General features: G+C 45.9%; 1 protein-coding gene across 1 annotated transcript in view; it reads right to left on the minus strand.

Moving 5' to 3' along the window:
- ECEL1 (endothelin converting enzyme like 1) overlaps window positions 1-15,957 on the minus strand; it is a 270,327-nt gene that overhangs the window by 16,461 nt on the left and 237,909 nt on the right. The window contains exons 13-14 of the mRNA XM_078665391.1: window positions 14,307-14,431; window positions 1,322-1,387 (exon numbers count right to left, since the gene is read on the minus strand). Coding sequence (XP_078521517.1) covers window positions 1,322-1,387; window positions 14,307-14,431 — 191 coding nt within the window. The remainder of the gene's footprint in view (window positions 1-1,321; window positions 1,388-14,306; window positions 14,432-15,957) is intronic.

The following is a 15,957-nucleotide window of genomic DNA, read 5'->3' on the forward strand; positions in this document are numbered from 1 at the left end:
AGGATCTGGGCCTAAATCCATCGTTTTTTTGCACTCCACACCACCCTGGGTTAGACACTGGCATTATGCTGCATAATGTGTCTCTTCTTGCCACATAAATTGTAAACTCTACACAGATTTTGACCCACCTCTGCCGCATAATTAAAGTGGCACTAGTTAAAGCCTTCCGCCAGGCCCTGAACCAGTGCTCAATTTGTAAAAATAATAAATGCCAGGGCCCTTGTCAAGAGGCCACTAGAGCTGGTACCATCCATTACCCTTCCAATGACAGGATCTACACAACTACCAACCATCACACTCCTACATGTGTGTCAATTCAGACTACTTCAGGCCCCCAAAGCTATAAGAACGGCTTGGGAGGCAGATTTCAGTTGTTTTTAATGTATATTGAATTAATAAACAACCGTTAGCTCTAAATTTCACATACAGCGCCACCATGTGGCAGCTGTCATAAGTACTGGTGTTGACAAATAAGTGTCGGTGCTGAGCACTGGAATCCACCAGCTCAAAGTAAGCAATGGACCTGAATAGAATCTAGACTTTCCTTTACATCAGCTGTTAAAATGTACATTCTTTGGTCAGCAATTGTTGCTCACTGTCGTTAATTAGCCCTTTTACCGCGGCGCAAATTCCACCGTGGTGCGGGCGAAATAATGAGTGGGCGTGGTTCGGACGGTCCCCGGCCGTCCTCCGCACACGCCCACCGTGACGGTTTTCGACTTAGATGTATTTCTTCTCTTTCTATTTTTAAAACATTGGATGGGAGACGCCATGCTATATTTTCAGAACTCTATGGACTGATATTAGAGGATTTGAGACATACGCAGCAGCAGCTCCTCTGCTAAGGCGGAGCAACGTCGCCCCACAGGAAAACAAAGAATAATAACATCAAGTTTTTATAATTTTATTTTTCACTGGGGGCTCTGTGTGGGCGGGGTTGGGATTCCCACAGAGCCGGGGGAGGAGTGGTGGCCACTTTCTAAGTGCGCATGACTGTTTGGCCGGCCATCTTGGGCCGGCCAAACCGTCATGCGCACTTAGCATGTTCTCCACCAGGCTGTACTGCACAGCCTGGCAGCCCGTCTGAGCGCCGAACCACGCCACTCAGACCAATCACCGCGCTGCTTTTATGCTGGCGACAGCAGTGTCGTGATTGCTAGGGGAGTCTGGGTGCTTTCTATTTCCTGCATCGTGGACAGAAGGATGGAGGAGAGGCGGTTGCCGGGATGGTAAGTTGAATTGCCTTTATTTACTTTTTTTTAACACCCCCTACCCACTCCACCACTACTGCCCCGTAGCAGCCGCTACTGGTCATACGTACATAATAAGCCAGTTTGAGACCTCCCATATCCGCTATGTTCTCCCCCAGAGTGAGCCTTCCGTTCACCTGAAGAGGGAGAAGAGACAAAAGACAAAGTTACAAAATTCTTCTCACACAAATGAAATTAAACAAAGAATATCAGATAAAGAATTCAGTAGACGTGTTTCTATCTGTGCTGGAGGATTATGGAGCCTTCATATAAGGGTGAGACAAGAAGCGTGAGAACACAACATATGAAGAGACTGTACCATACATGATCACATGATTAAAATACAAACATGCTTTCATACTAGCAGCAAACAAAGAACAAGAGCAGGCTAAGGCAAGTACAAATAAAAGAGCATGTCCCTATCAGAGTCAATAAACAGAAAAGACCCCCCAAAGTTAAAGTGCAAGAGGTATGAATTCCAATTAACCATAGAGATGACCAGACCTTCAATGAGGAAAGCATGTCCTGCCAATGCTTATTGAAGCAGACATTGCCTCTTTAAACTTTACTTTCAGGGTGTAACCTTTTTAAGCCTTGATAAAGCAATAGCCATGAACTTAATGAATCCTTGCGGTCAATTGACACGAGTCACCTTTCAGGCATTCAGCTGCAGCTGGATTACAGGCCCTGATACTCAATTGTCTGAAAATTGGAAAAAGATAATACAGTCTGAATGAATGTAAGAAGGGGCATAAACATAGGACATGTGGAAGTGATTCCTGAGCAAAACCACAGCCCCTGCAAGATGCATCTGAGATGCCTGTCAGAGGAAAGTTCTTGTAGGCTTTGAGTGGGATTGAGTTGAATCTCAAGTGCATTAGTTGTGACCTTACTGACACACACTTTGCACTATGGTGCCAAGGTGTGTGCATGGTGCAAGGCAGCCAACCTGCACCTGTACTTGGGAACAGGGCTGCAGTGTCATAGCTCAATAGATCTGGAGCTGTCCTGCTCTCTCCCCCTCACCTTTGGTGGATGTGAGGTGTTTTGAGAGACATATTTGTAACTTTGCCCCATAGGTTTCATTGAGATGGGTGATGTGGCACTGCATGAGTTTCTGTAGAAGTGTGCAAGCCAGGAAATAGAGTATTGGGAGAGGTTACATTTAAGTGTATGGGGGTAGTGATAAGCAACAAGAGAGCTTGCACTGCAGTGTGTGAGGATGGTGAATGGTTGTGCCAGAGAGCTTCCATTCAAGTGTACGAGGGAAGTTCTGTGGTCCTGTTTGAGCTGTCATTGAAGAGAATGAGGTGGGTAAGGAGCTAGTGTTAGAGTTTCTTTGAGTTGTGCAGTGGTGGTGGTGGGTTATCGTGGGAGTATATATGAGGCGGATAATGTCGTTTTGAGTGAGCTTCTATTCAAGTGTATGAGACCAGGATGGTGGTGTTAAGCGAGATGCCATGGAAATGTTGAACTTCTGTGACGCGGTTATGAACGTTTACTTTAAAATATGTGATTAGATGATGTGGCAACAACAGCTTGCGTGGAAGTGTATGAGGGTGGTGATGTGCTTAGGAGAGAACTTGCATTGAACCGCGTTAGGGTGTAATGTGGTTCTAAGAGAAAGTTCATTGAAGTGTATGAGGGCAGCGATGTGCTTAGAAGAGAACTTGTATTGGACTGAGTAAGGGTGGTAATGTGTAAGAGAGTCCATTCAAGTGTATGAGGGTGGTGATGTGCTTAGAAGAGAATTTGCATTGAACTGCGTTTGGTTGGTAATGTGGTTCTAAGAGAGAGTCCATTGAAGTTTATGAGGGTGGCGATGTGCCTAGAAGTGAACTTGTATTGAACTGAGTAAGGGTGGTAATGTGAAAGAGAAAGTGCATTCAAGTGTATGAGGGTGGGATGTGCCTAAAAGTGAACTTGTATTGAACTGCGTTAGGGTGGTAATGTGTAAGAGAGAGTCCATTGAAGTGTATGAGGGTGGCGATGTGCCTAGAAGTGAACTTGTATTGAACTGAGTAAGGGTGGTAATGTGAAAGAGAGAGTGCATTCAAGTGTATGAGGGTGGGATGTGCCTAGAAGTGAACTTGTATTGAACTGAGTAAGGGTGGTAATGTGAAAGAGAGAGTGCATTCAAGTGTATGAGGGTGGGATGTGCCTAGAAGTGAACTTGTATTGAACTGAGTAAGGGTGGTAATGTGAAAGAGAGAGTGCATTCAAGTGTATGAGGGTGGGATGTGCCTAAAAGTGAACTTGTATTGAACTGAGTAAGGGTGGTAATGTGAAAGAGAGAGTGCATTCAAGTGTATGAGGGTGGGATATGCCTAGAAGTGAACTTGTATTGAACTGCGTTAGGGTGGTAATGTGTAAGAGAGAGTCCATTGAAGTGTATGAGGGTGGCGATGTGCCTAGAAGTGAACTTGTATTGAACTGAGTAAGGGTGGTAATGTGAAAGAGAGAGTGCATTCAAGTGTATGAGGGTGGGATGTGCCTAAAAGTGAACTTGTATTGAACTGAGTAAGGGTGGTAATGTGAAAGAGAGAGTGCATTCAAGTGTATGAGGGTGGGATGTGCCTAGAAGTGAACTTGTATTGAACTGCGTTAGGGTGGTAATGTGTAAGAGAGAGTCCATTGAAGTGTATGAGGGTGGTGATGTGCCTAGAAGTGAACTTGTATTGAACTGCGTTAGGGTGGTAATGTGTAAGAGAGAGTGCATTCAAGTGTATGAGGGTGGTGATGTGCCTAGAAGTGAACTTGCACTGAACTGCGTTAGGGTGGTAATGTGTAAGAGAGAGTGCATTAAAGTGTATGAGGGTGGTGATGTGCCTAGAAGTGAACTTGTATTGAACTGCGTTAGGGTGGTAATGTGTAAGAGAGAGTGCATTCAAGTGTATGAGGGTGGTGATGTGCCTAGAAGTGAACTTGCACTGAACTGCGTTAGGGTGGTAATGTGTAAGAGAGAGTGCATTAAAGTGTATGAGGGTGGTGATGTGCTTAGAAGAGAACTTGCACTGAACTGCGTTAGGGTGGTAATGTGTAAGAGAGAGTGCATTAAAGTGTATGAGGGTGGTGATGTGCTTAGAAGAGAACTTGCACTGAACTGCGTTAGGGTGGTAATGTGTAAGAGAGAGTGCATTAAAGTGTATGAGGGTGGCGATGTGGTTACAAGAGCGCTTGCTTTGAAGTATAAGCGGGAGGTGATGTGGTCACAAGAGAGCTTTCATTGACTGAATGAAAGTGTTATGAAGTGTACACATTTGGTGCACTATCCCCTGATGGAGCTGTGACATCTAAGCCACAATGTCTGGAGCCAATTTCGGAGGGTTCTCTGTGTGGATGATTGGTCCAATGAGTCAAGTTTTCAAGAAAATATATTTCAAGCCCATCAGACACACTCCCTGATTGGCCACAGCAAGCCAAAACCGCTGACAAATGTTAAACTTTGAAGTGTATGAGAGATGTAATATACTTCCACTGAAAGGTGCGAGGTAGAGGAAGTGGCAAAACTATCTTCTATTGAAGGGGGGGAGGGTGCTGATTTGACAACAAAAGTCTTTCCATTGAAGAATATGCAATCTGTGATGTACTAAGGCAAGTACTTCCAATGAAGTGTACGCGTGTTGTGATGTGCTATCAAGCTTCCACTGAAGTGTGTGAGACCAGTGTCTTGACAATGAGTGAACCTTCATTTAAGGCTCGTCACGTTATAAAGCAAGAGCTTCTGCTGAAGTATGGGAGACCAGTGGCTTGGTAACAAGCAAGCTTCCTTGACGTGTGAGGCCCGCTACACTATAAAGCGAAATCTACTAATGCGGGTGAGACCTGCAACTTTATAAAGAATTAACTTCATTTGACGTGAGGGAGGCACGTTATATTATACAGTTAGAGCTTCCACTAAAGTGTGTGAGACCAGTCACTTAAAAAGGACTGACCCTCCACTGAAGTCAACGAGGCTCGCCATAGCCTAAAGAGGGAGCGTCGAATGTGAGACTCGTATTATAAAGCAAGAACGTCCACATAGCTGTGCGAGACCAGTGACTTGGTAACGAATGAGCTTCCGTCAAAGTGTTTGAGGTCTGCTGTATCATAGAGTGAGTGCTTCCACTCAAGTGTGCTCAGCCAGTGACTTGGTAACGAATGAGCTTCCGTCGAAGTGTTTGAGGTCTGCTGTATCATAGAGTGAGGGCTTCCACTCAAGTGTGCTCAGCCAGTGACTTGGTAACGAATGAGCTTCCGTCGAAGTGTTTGAGGTCTGCTGTATCATAGAGTGAGGGCTTCCACTCAAGTGTGCTCAGCCAGTGACTTGGTAACGAATGAGCTTCCGTCGAAGTGTTTGAGGTCTGCTGTATCATAGAGTGAGGGCTTCCACTCAAGTGTGCTCAGCCAGTGACTTGGTAACGAATGAGCTTCCGTCGAAGTGTTTGAGGTCTGCTGTATCATAGAGTGAGGGCTTCCACTCAAGTGTGCTCAGCCAGTGACTTGGTAACGAATGAGCTTCCGTCGAAGTGTTTGAGGTCTGCTGTATCATAAAGTGAGTGCTTCCACTCAAGTGTGCTCAGCCAGTGACTTGGTAACGAATGAGCTTCCGTCGAAGTGTTTGAGGTCTGCTGTATCATAGAGTGAGGCTTCCACTCAAGTGTGCTCAGACAGTGACTTGGTAACGAATGAGCTTCAGTCGAAGTGTTTGAGGTCTGCTGTATCATAGAGTGAGGCTTCCACTCAAGTGTGCTCAGCCAGTGACTTGGCAACGGGTGAGCCTCCGTCGAAGTGTTTGAGGTCTGCTGTATCATAAAGTGAGTGCTTCCACTCAAGTGTGCTCAGCCAGTGACTTGGTAACGAATGAGCTTCCGTCGAAGTGTTTGAGGTCTGCTGTATCATAAAGTGAGGGCTTCCACTCAAGTGTGCTCAGCCAGTGACTTGGTAACTAATGAGCTTCCGTCGAAGTGTTTGAGGTCTGCTGTATCATAGAGTGAATGCTTCCACTCAAGTGTGCTCAGCCAGTGACTTGGTAACGAATGAGCTTCCGTCGAAGTGTTTGAGGTCTGCTGTATCATAGAGTGAGGGCTTCCACTCAAGTGTGCTCAGCCAGTGACTTGGTAACGAATGAGCTTCCGTCGAAGTGTTTGAGGTCTGCTGTATCATAGAGTGAGTGCTTCCACTCAAGTGTGCTCAGCCAGTGACTTGGTAACGAATGAGCTTCCGTCGAAGTGTTTGAGGTCTGCTGTATCATAGAGTGAGGGCTTCCACTCAAGTGTGCTCAGCCAGTGACTTGGTAACGAATGAGCTTCCGTCGAAGTGTTTGAGGTCTGCTGTATCATAGAGTGAGGGCTTCCACTCAAGTGTGCTCAGCCAGTGACTTGGTAACGAATGAGCTTCCGTCGAAGTGTTTGAGGTCTGCTGTATCATAGAGTGAGTGCTTCCACTCAAGTGTGCTCAGCCAGTGACTTGGCAACGGGTGAGCCTCCGTCGAAGTGTTTGAGGTCTGCTGTATCATAGAGTGAGGGCTTCCACTCAAGTGTGCTCAGCCAGTGACTTGGTAACGAATGAGCTTCCGTCGAAGTGTTTGAGGTCTGCTGTATCATAGAGTGAGTGCTTCCACTCAAGTGTGCTCAGCCAGTGACTTGGTAACGAATGAGCTTCCGTCGAAGTGTTTGAGGTCTGCTGTATCATAGAGTGAGGGCTTCCACACAAGTGTGCTCAGCCAGTGACTTGGTAACGAATGAGCTTCCGTCGAAGTGTTTGAGGTCTGCTGTATCATAGAGTGAGGGCTTCCACTCAAGTGTGCTCAGCCAGTGACTTGGTAACGAATGAGCTTCCGTCGAAGTGTTTGAGGTCTGCTGTATCATAGAGTGAGGGCTTCCACTCAAGTGTGCTCAGCCAGTGACTTGGTAACGAATGAGCTTCCGTCGAAGTGTTTGAGGTCTGCTGTATCATAGAGTGAGTGCTTCCACTCAAGTGTGCTCAGCCAGTGACTTGGTAACGAATGAGCTTCCGTCGAAGTGTTTGAGGTCTGCTGTATCATAGAGTGAGGGCTTCCACTCAAGTGTGCTCAGCCAGTGACTTGGTAACTAATGAGCTTCCGTCGAAGTGTTTGAGGTCTGCTGTATCATAAAGTGAGTGCTTCCACTCAAGTGTGCTCAGCCAGTGACTTGGTAACGAATGAGCTTCCGTCGAAGTGTTTGAGGTCTGCTGTATCATAGAGTGAATGCTTCCACTCAAGTGTGCTCAGCCAGTGACTTGGTAACGAATGAGCTTCCGTCGAAGTGTTTGAGGTCTGCTGTATCATAGAGTGAGGGCTTCCACTCAAGTGTGCTCAGCCAGTGACTTGGTAACGAATGAGCTTCCGTCGAAGTGTTTGAGGTCTGCTGTATCATAGAGTGAGTGCTTCCACACAAGTGTGCTCAGCCAGTGACTTGGTAACTAATGAGCTTCCGTCGAAGTGTTTGAGGTCTGCTGTATCATAGAGTGAGTGCTTCCACTCAAGTGTGCTAAACCAGTGACTTGGTAACGAATGAGCTTCAGTCGAAGTGTTTGAGGTCTGCTGTATCATAGAGTGAGGCTTCCACTCAAGTGTGCTCAGCCAGTGACTTGGCAACGGGTGAGCCTCCGTCGAAGTGTTTGAGGTCTGCTGTATCATAGAGTGAGGGCTTCCACTCAAGTGTGCTCAGCCAGTGACTTGGTAACGAATGAGCTTCCGTCGAAGTGTTTGAGGTCTGCTGTATCATAGAGTGAGGGCTTCCACTCAAGTGTGCTCAGCCAGTGACTTGGTAACGAATGAGCTTCCGTCGAAGTGTTTGAGGTCTGCTGTATCATAGAGTGAGTGCTTCCACTCAAGTGTGCTAAACCAGTGACTTGGTAACGAATGAGCTTCAGTCGAAGTGTTTGAGGTCTGCTGTATCATAGAGTGAGGGCTTCCACTCAAGTGTGCTCAGCCAGTGACTTGGTAACGAATGAGCTTCCGTCGAAGTGTTTGAGGTCTGCTGTATCATAGAGTGAGGGCTTCCACTCAAGTGTGCTCAGCCAGTGACTTGGTAACGAATGAGCTTCCGTCGAAGTGTTTGAGGTCTGCTGTATCATAGAGTGAGGCTTCCACTCAAGTGTGCTCAGCCAGTGACTTGGCAACGGGTGAGCCTCCGTCGAAGTGTTTGAGGTCTGCTGTATCATAAAGTGAGTGCTTCCACTCAAGTGTGCTCAGCCAGTGACTTGGTAACGAATGAGCTTCCGTCGAAGTGTTTGAGGTCTGCTGTATCATAGAGTGAGTGCTTCCACACAAGTGTGCTCAGCCAGTGACTTGGTAACGAATGAGCTTCCGTCGAAGTGTTTGAGGTCTGCTGTATCATAGAGTGAGTGCTTCCACACAAGTGTGCTCAGCCAGTGACTTGGTAACGAATGAGCTTCCGTCGAAGTGTTTGAGGTCTGCTGTATCATAGAGTGAATGCTTCCACTCAAGTGTGCTCAGCCAGTGACTTGGTAACGAATGAGCTTCCGTCGAAGTGTTTGAGGTCTGCTGTATCATAGAGTGAGTGCTTCCACACAAGTGTGCTCAGCCAGTGACTTGGTAACGAATGAGCTTCCGTCGAAGTGTTTGAGGTCTGCTGTATCATAGAGTGAATGCTTCCACTCAAGTGTGCTCAGCCAGTGACTTGGTAACGAATGAGCTTCCGTCGAAGTGTTTGAGGTCTGCTGTATCATAGAGTGAGTGCTTCCACTCAAGTGTGCTCAGCCAGTGACTTGGTAACGAATGAGCTTCCGTCGAAGTGTTTGAGGTCTGCTGTATCATAGAGTGAGTGCTTCCACTCAAGTGTGCTCAGCCAGTGACTTGGTAACGAATGAGCTTCCGTCGAAGTGTTTGAGGTCTGCTGTATCATAGAGTGAGTGCTTCCACTCAAGTGTGCTCAGCCAGTGACTTGGTAACGAATGAGCTTCCGTCGAAGTGTTTGAGGTCTGCTGTATCATAGAGTGAGTGCTTCCACTCAAGTGTGCTCAGCCAGTGACTTGGTAACGAATGAGCTTCCGTCGAAGTGTTTGAGGTCTGCTGTATCATAGAGTGAGTGCTTCCACTCAAGTGTGCTCAGCCAGTGACTTGGTAACGAATGAGCTTCCGTCGAAGTGTTTGAGGTCTGCTGTATCATAAAGTGAGGGCTTCCACTCAAGTGTGCTCAGCCAGTGACTTGGTAACTAATGAGCTTCCGTCGAAGTGTTTGAGGTCTGCTGTATCATAGAGTGAGTGCTTCCACTCAAGTGTGCTCAGCCAGTGACTTGGTAACGAATGAGCTTCCGTCGAAGTGTTTGAGGTCTGCTGTATCATAAAGTGAGGGCTTCCACTCAAGTGTGCTCAGCCAGTGACTTGGTAACGAATGAGCTTCCGTCGAAGTGTTTGAGGTCTGCTGTATCATAGAGTGAGGGCTTTCACTCAAGTGTGCTCAGCCAGTGACTTGGTAACGAATGAGCTTCCGTCGAAGTGTTTGAGGTCTGCTGTATCATAGAGTGAGGGCTTCCACTCAAGTGTGCTCAGCCAGTGACTTGGTAACGAATGAGCTTCCGTCGAAGTGTTTGAGGTCTGCTGTATCATAGAGTGAGTGCTTCCACTCAAGTGTGCTCAGCCAGTGACTTGGTAACGAATGAGCTTCCGTCGAAGTGTTTGAGGTCTGCTGTATCATAGAGTAAGGCTTTCACTCAAGTGTGCTCAACCAGTGACTTGGCAACAGATGAGCATCAAACGAAGGATGTAAGGACCAAAGATGCTTTTAGAGGGATATCTCTCCGACGACTGTGGGTCGTCTAGCCTCTGCCCATCTGCAGCAGAGAAGCTTTTGCGTAAACTTCTTTGCTCCCGAGCCTCTTGGAATGTGACCCATTCGGTCCCTGAAGTTTCTGAACATTTGGGAAACATTACATTGTGTCCTAACCTCTGACCTGGGATTAGTTTCCTTAGTAACAATCCCACTTTAGAAAAAACATTGAGGACATGTGTTAAGGATAACCTCAAAGTGGGCAGAGTCCTAGTGGCACTTGAAGTTTTGCAAACATTGATCTGCATCATTGACCCTGGAAGAAGTGCTCTGGGTGGGAGCTCACAGAGATGCCATTGAGGCATCACCCCTTTCAAATGACAGTTCATAAAAAAAAAAAGGAGAGATCTGGGGGCAGATGTATCAAGATTCCATTTTGCGATTCCTAAATAGCGATTTTTAAGGAATCGCTATTTAGAAATAGCAAAATGGAATGTATGAAAAAAATCACCAGGAGGCCCATAGGAATGATTGTGAAGTAATTCTCAAATTGTGAATTCGCAATTTGCTAATCGCAATTTGAGAATTATTTCAAGGGTGCAGGGGTGTCTGAAAGACACCCTGCTGCACCCCTGAAATGTACATGTGTGTACATATGGCGCACATACATGCCCTATGGGCATGTATGTGCGTCACATGCCACCATCAAAAATGCCAAATTGTGCATTTTTTAAAGACTTCGCAAATTACCATCAACTACAAGTTGGTGGTAATTTGCGAATTCTTAAACAAAAATCGCATTTCAAAAATGCTAGATACATAGCATTTAAGGAATCGCAAAATTGCGATTCCTCAAATGCTATGGCAAAATAAGGAATCACAAATTTTTGCTATTACTTATTTTGCGAATTTTTGATGCATGCCAAAACATGCAAAAAGGCCTTTTGCGATTTGCTAAGGCCGAAATTCTGCGAATTTCGGCCTTTGCGAGTCGCAAAAGGCTTGATACATCTGCCCCCTGAAGTCTAGTTTATCTTATGACCCAGCAAGTGCCCCCGGGGCACTATTGGGAGAATATTACTTACAATCGTAGTTAGCATGGGCTGTAGGACCTAGAAGAGTTTCTAACATTTAGGGCCACTTCTTGGCCTTCAAAAGTGTTAGGATGATCCGGTTTGCATTGTTGATCATCATTTTTAATCTTCGGACAATCTTATTATAATTAAAGATTGTATTTTAAATAAACATCTGTCTATTTTCTAAACTGTACAGTGATCAGAAAAAGAAACCAGCCCCTTAAAAAAAAAATCTGGTTTCACATATTAACATATATCTGATGCACATCTTGTCTCACCAAGTCATAACAATTGATTAGCCTAACCTCATTTGATAAATTACACACACGTCCTTTGCGCACCTTCACTAGCCTAACGCCAAGCGATGATCTCAGATAGTAAGGGCAGTAGGTTCTGATATCGCGGTGGCATTATTCTTGTCTATGAATAATCTCCCTTGTTCTTGGAGGCGCGCAAAGATATGCCAGCCCCCACAAGACCTTTTTACAGCCAGTGCTCTGTGAGGCCATTGGCTTTTATCTGGCTGCCAGCCTGCTTAACATGAAAAATGTATTCAAAGACTGAAATAGGAACTGAATATATGAATATGAAAACTCCTGCCCGCCCTCATAATAATAAAAGTAGCAGGAAGGAGCCTAATAAAAAAGAATAGGCTCATAAAACAGACTTTATCAAGGAAAGCCATCGCCGGAATGTGGGAAGCCAGTGTTATGATAACTTTTATATCTTCTATTTATGGGGCCAGACTGAAAGAGTAAAATTTATTTGCATCAAATGTGATATGGGAAGATCTGTAGCAAGCCCTCTCTCCCCTGTCGTTCATCCTCTCCTCTTTGCTTCTTCTCTGTGGTATCTCTCGTTCGCTCTCTCCCCACTCCATGCCTCTTCCTCCCTTTGTCTCAACTCTCCCCATCTCCCCATCCTCTCCTTTTGCTCTTAATTCTACTTCTCCTGTGTATTCAACCACCTGATGTCCACACCAAGGCCCTACAATCTGCTTTTTTCAATTTTTTTCCATTTAATAATTCCACACTTCTAGAATATTTTATGAAATGTATATATATTTCTCGAAGTGCATTAATGCTTTTAGAATTCTAAAATCTGATACTTCTGGACACATTGTATTTGCACTTTCTAAGTATCTGTTATCAATGTGGTTTAAGCGACGGCATTTAACTGCAAATGACTCTTTAGTTGTAAATACTCATAAGATTGTTTTACTGCCAATACGTGTATTATACGTTGCATGAATTTTGTTATTTATTGTGTTCATCCAAATGATTTCTATCCATAATCTCCGTTCAAATGATATTTTATTGTACACTCTTTTATGGCGAACACAGCCGAAATAAAGAATTTATGAATGAATGAATATATATATATATATATATATATATATATATATATATATATATATATATATATAAAATCTTTATTGCTTGATTAATTAAAATCATTGCAATCACAACATCTTATATTCTCCAAGAAAAACACATTTACATTACAAACAAAACATCTTCTCATCACACAATATAAAAAACGAATTTACAGAGATCACTTATTTCACTTCCTCCCAATCTGTCAGTGAAAAAAATCATAGCACAGTGCCACCAAAATATACTAATATTTAAGTATTTGCACAACTCTGCAGTGAAACGCTGATAGTAACTGAGATTGTCCATAATGTTGGCCCGCACGGCTCTCCTGTGGATCTCTACAGCTGACAACAGGACATCTTGGTTTAGGGGAAAGATGCACTGAACCTCCAACATCTCATGATCCCTTGGTCATCTAGCAGTGGTACCCACCGCAGCCAGAGGACCACAGATGTCAAAAACCGAAAGGAAACCTTAATTAAAGGTCCCTCTGTGATCTAGAATGGTGACACGGGTTCCCAAGGAGTTAACAGGGGTGTCCAGAGGCTACTTTAGGAAACCACAACATCCTTGTTTAATAAGGAGTGTGCCCAGGTGCGCCTGACCTCTGGGCCCAGGCGGGCCTGACCTCTGGGCCCAGGTGCACCTTACATCTGGGCCCAGGTGCGCCTGACCTCTGGGCCCAGGTGCGCCTGACCTCTGGGCCCAGGTGGGCCTGACCTCTGGGCCCAGGTGCGCCTGACCTCTGGGCCCAGGTGCGCCTGACCTCTGGGCCCAGGTGCGCCTTACATCTGGGCCCAGGTGCGCCTGACCTCTGGGCCCAGGTGCGCCTGACCTCTGGGCCCAGGTGGGCCTGACCTCTGGGCCCAGGTGCGCCTGACCTCTGGGCCCAGGTGGGCCTGACCTCTGGGCCCAGGTGCGCCTTACATCTGGGCCCAGGTGTGCCTGACCTCTGGGCCCAGGTGCGCCTGACCTCTGGTGGCCAAGTGTGCCTGACCTTTGGGCCCAGGTGGACCAAACAAGTAGAAAAGCCCTGAGAGCAGGTGCATGTGTTCACCTGTATGTGGTAAATTCACGTGTGTATGTGTGAAAATAATGTGTGAGTGTGTGTTACAATGTTGCAGCCGCATCCAAAAATAAAGGAAACATGGCAAACAAGAAATTCACCACAACAATGTAAACATTTTTCATTTTACAATGAATCCCTGGCTAGGTTACCACTATAGCTGAGAATACTTTTGCCACTCTCTCTTTCCATCCACGGAAAAAATACATATATTGCATTCATTTTGGTAAAGTGTGCCGAATGGGTGTATGTCGGAACCACAAAGGCATTTACCACAGATGCCTTTACAACATGGTCTGAACCACGAATGCATCATTACAACGCATCCCTTTATCACGCAAGACTTTACAACAACTTGTCTTAGTGAAAGCGCTGGGCTTCGAATGGTATAATTTACTATTCCGACTCCAGTCTGAGCAACAGTAGGGAAGGTGTTGGATTTAAAGTCCAACAACGTTTTCCTTAATGCAAGCCGTTGTAACTACTTGTGTGGTAAAGGAATGCGTTGTAAAGACGTATTTATGGTTTGGACCGTGTTGTTAAGGCACAGCGTGTAACGAGCCGCGATGTAAAGGCTGTTTCCCACTGAAAGCGGTTTCCACCTACCAACAATGCTAACTCCATGTTTTATTTTGGCGTGTGGGCTTAGAGAACTCTAGTCATCGGGGGACTACCCATGAAAGGGATGACCAGCACCCACCTTGCGCCATTCCCCCCCCCACACACACACACACACTCCTGTGTCTCTTCTATATTTTGATTTGGTCTGTGACTGGAATGGGTGGAAGGTGGGCCGTACTTACCCGCTGTGCGTAGACGGTGAAGTTATCGTAAAGGTTGACGATGCATTCCGCCTTTTTGAGGAATTTGCTGTAGGAGTCCTCGGTCCACCAGTGCTTCAGGTTTCCATGGCGATCATACTGCCCACCTGCAGCAAGGGAAAGGTCAAGAAATGCCAAGTATTAATGCTCTGATGCACTAGAGGGTGGGCTACCCCACTTCAATCTATGTGGCGTCTCCAGCGATGCATGTAAATTGACTACAGTTAGCACAAAACACGGCCGCGTGGATGGTTTCAGGGCTCCTAGGAAGGGGGTGTATACCCCCAGTCCTCAGGCCTTGTTTCAGTAGAAGAGTCCCCTTTGAGGCCAGAGCTTAATTTGTGCCGGTGGTTGCACGTGAGAAAGATGAAAAGCAGTGGCAACAGGAGAAAGCCCGGGCGAAAAAGAACCTGCCCCATCAGTTGCCCACAATGTGTTACATGTGAATGGCACTGAGTTACCAACAGAAATGGTACACAAGTCAAAACCTTTTAGTGAAATAAGGAAAAAGATAAAAACCAAGAAAGGCATAGAAGATCTGACTCCGGTCCCCCAGACCTAACTGTCAGGCCAAGAATGCATTTCCTTGAGAAGTGTCAGACACCAAACACCCCTCCTCTCGAAGGTACACCCCTGCCAATGCCAACTTCCATACCCATCTTAATTCCTGCTTTCCCATCCTGAAGCTTCTGCAAGGATGTTTAAGGCCTCCTCCTGGGGTGCCACCAGCTACCAAGTGCCAGAGTGTGCCTAGAAGCATTAACTGTAGCACCTTATAGTCATGGGAAGTGGCGACACTTCCTGTAAGGAGGCTAGGATCCTGGCCCTCTCCCTCAATGCAAGCTCTCTCTCTTCCAATGAAATGGATTTCTTCTCAGGTGAGAGGTCTTCTAAGTATCTCTTTGGATGGCAAGAGGTGCTATTGAGAAGCACGAGGAGAAGGCCTTTGGGACCCTGGTGCCCCCTTCCACTGAGGAAAATGATGTATTTTCCTGAATATTGCCGAGAGGAGTTGGCCTAACGGCTAGGGCGGTCGACTTCGAATCTGGGTTCGAGTCTCGGCAATGACGCTGAACATCCTGTGATTCTGGGCAAATCACTTAAATCTCACCGTGCATCAAAATATATATTTTTTTTAATGAATGTGTCCTCATATAACGCAACTGGTGCTATGTAAAGTACTCAGATACCTGATTCGGGTCAAGTTTGCCCTATATAAAACTAAAAAAATAGGCAAGCAGACATCATCTAGCCAGTTTACTCCCCTAAGGTCACCAGCTGAGAGAGGGCAACCTTACATCTTCTAGCAGCAGAGACATGAGCTTCAACAGCATTGGCTGATGACAAAAGAAGGAACAGTGCAGGTAGTGTCACTGATGCGGTCTGTGCCCCTTGGTATGACTCATACCACACACTCACTGATAAACCGTCCTTCACAAGTAACTATTCTACACTTACACTATGCTGCACACACTGTCACACACACACCGTCACACGCACACACACACACATCATCCTACATAAACCCCAACCCACAAACTATCTGACACACACACATTTACAAACTACCCTACAGATAATATCCCCTCTCCACACAGACACACACTATCCCACTCACTTTCACTATCCCCTA

This window comes from Lissotriton helveticus, chromosome 11 (assembly GCF_964261635.1).
Source record: "Lissotriton helveticus chromosome 11, aLisHel1.1, whole genome shotgun sequence".
NCBI lineage: Eukaryota > Metazoa > Chordata > Amphibia > Caudata > Salamandridae > Lissotriton > Lissotriton helveticus.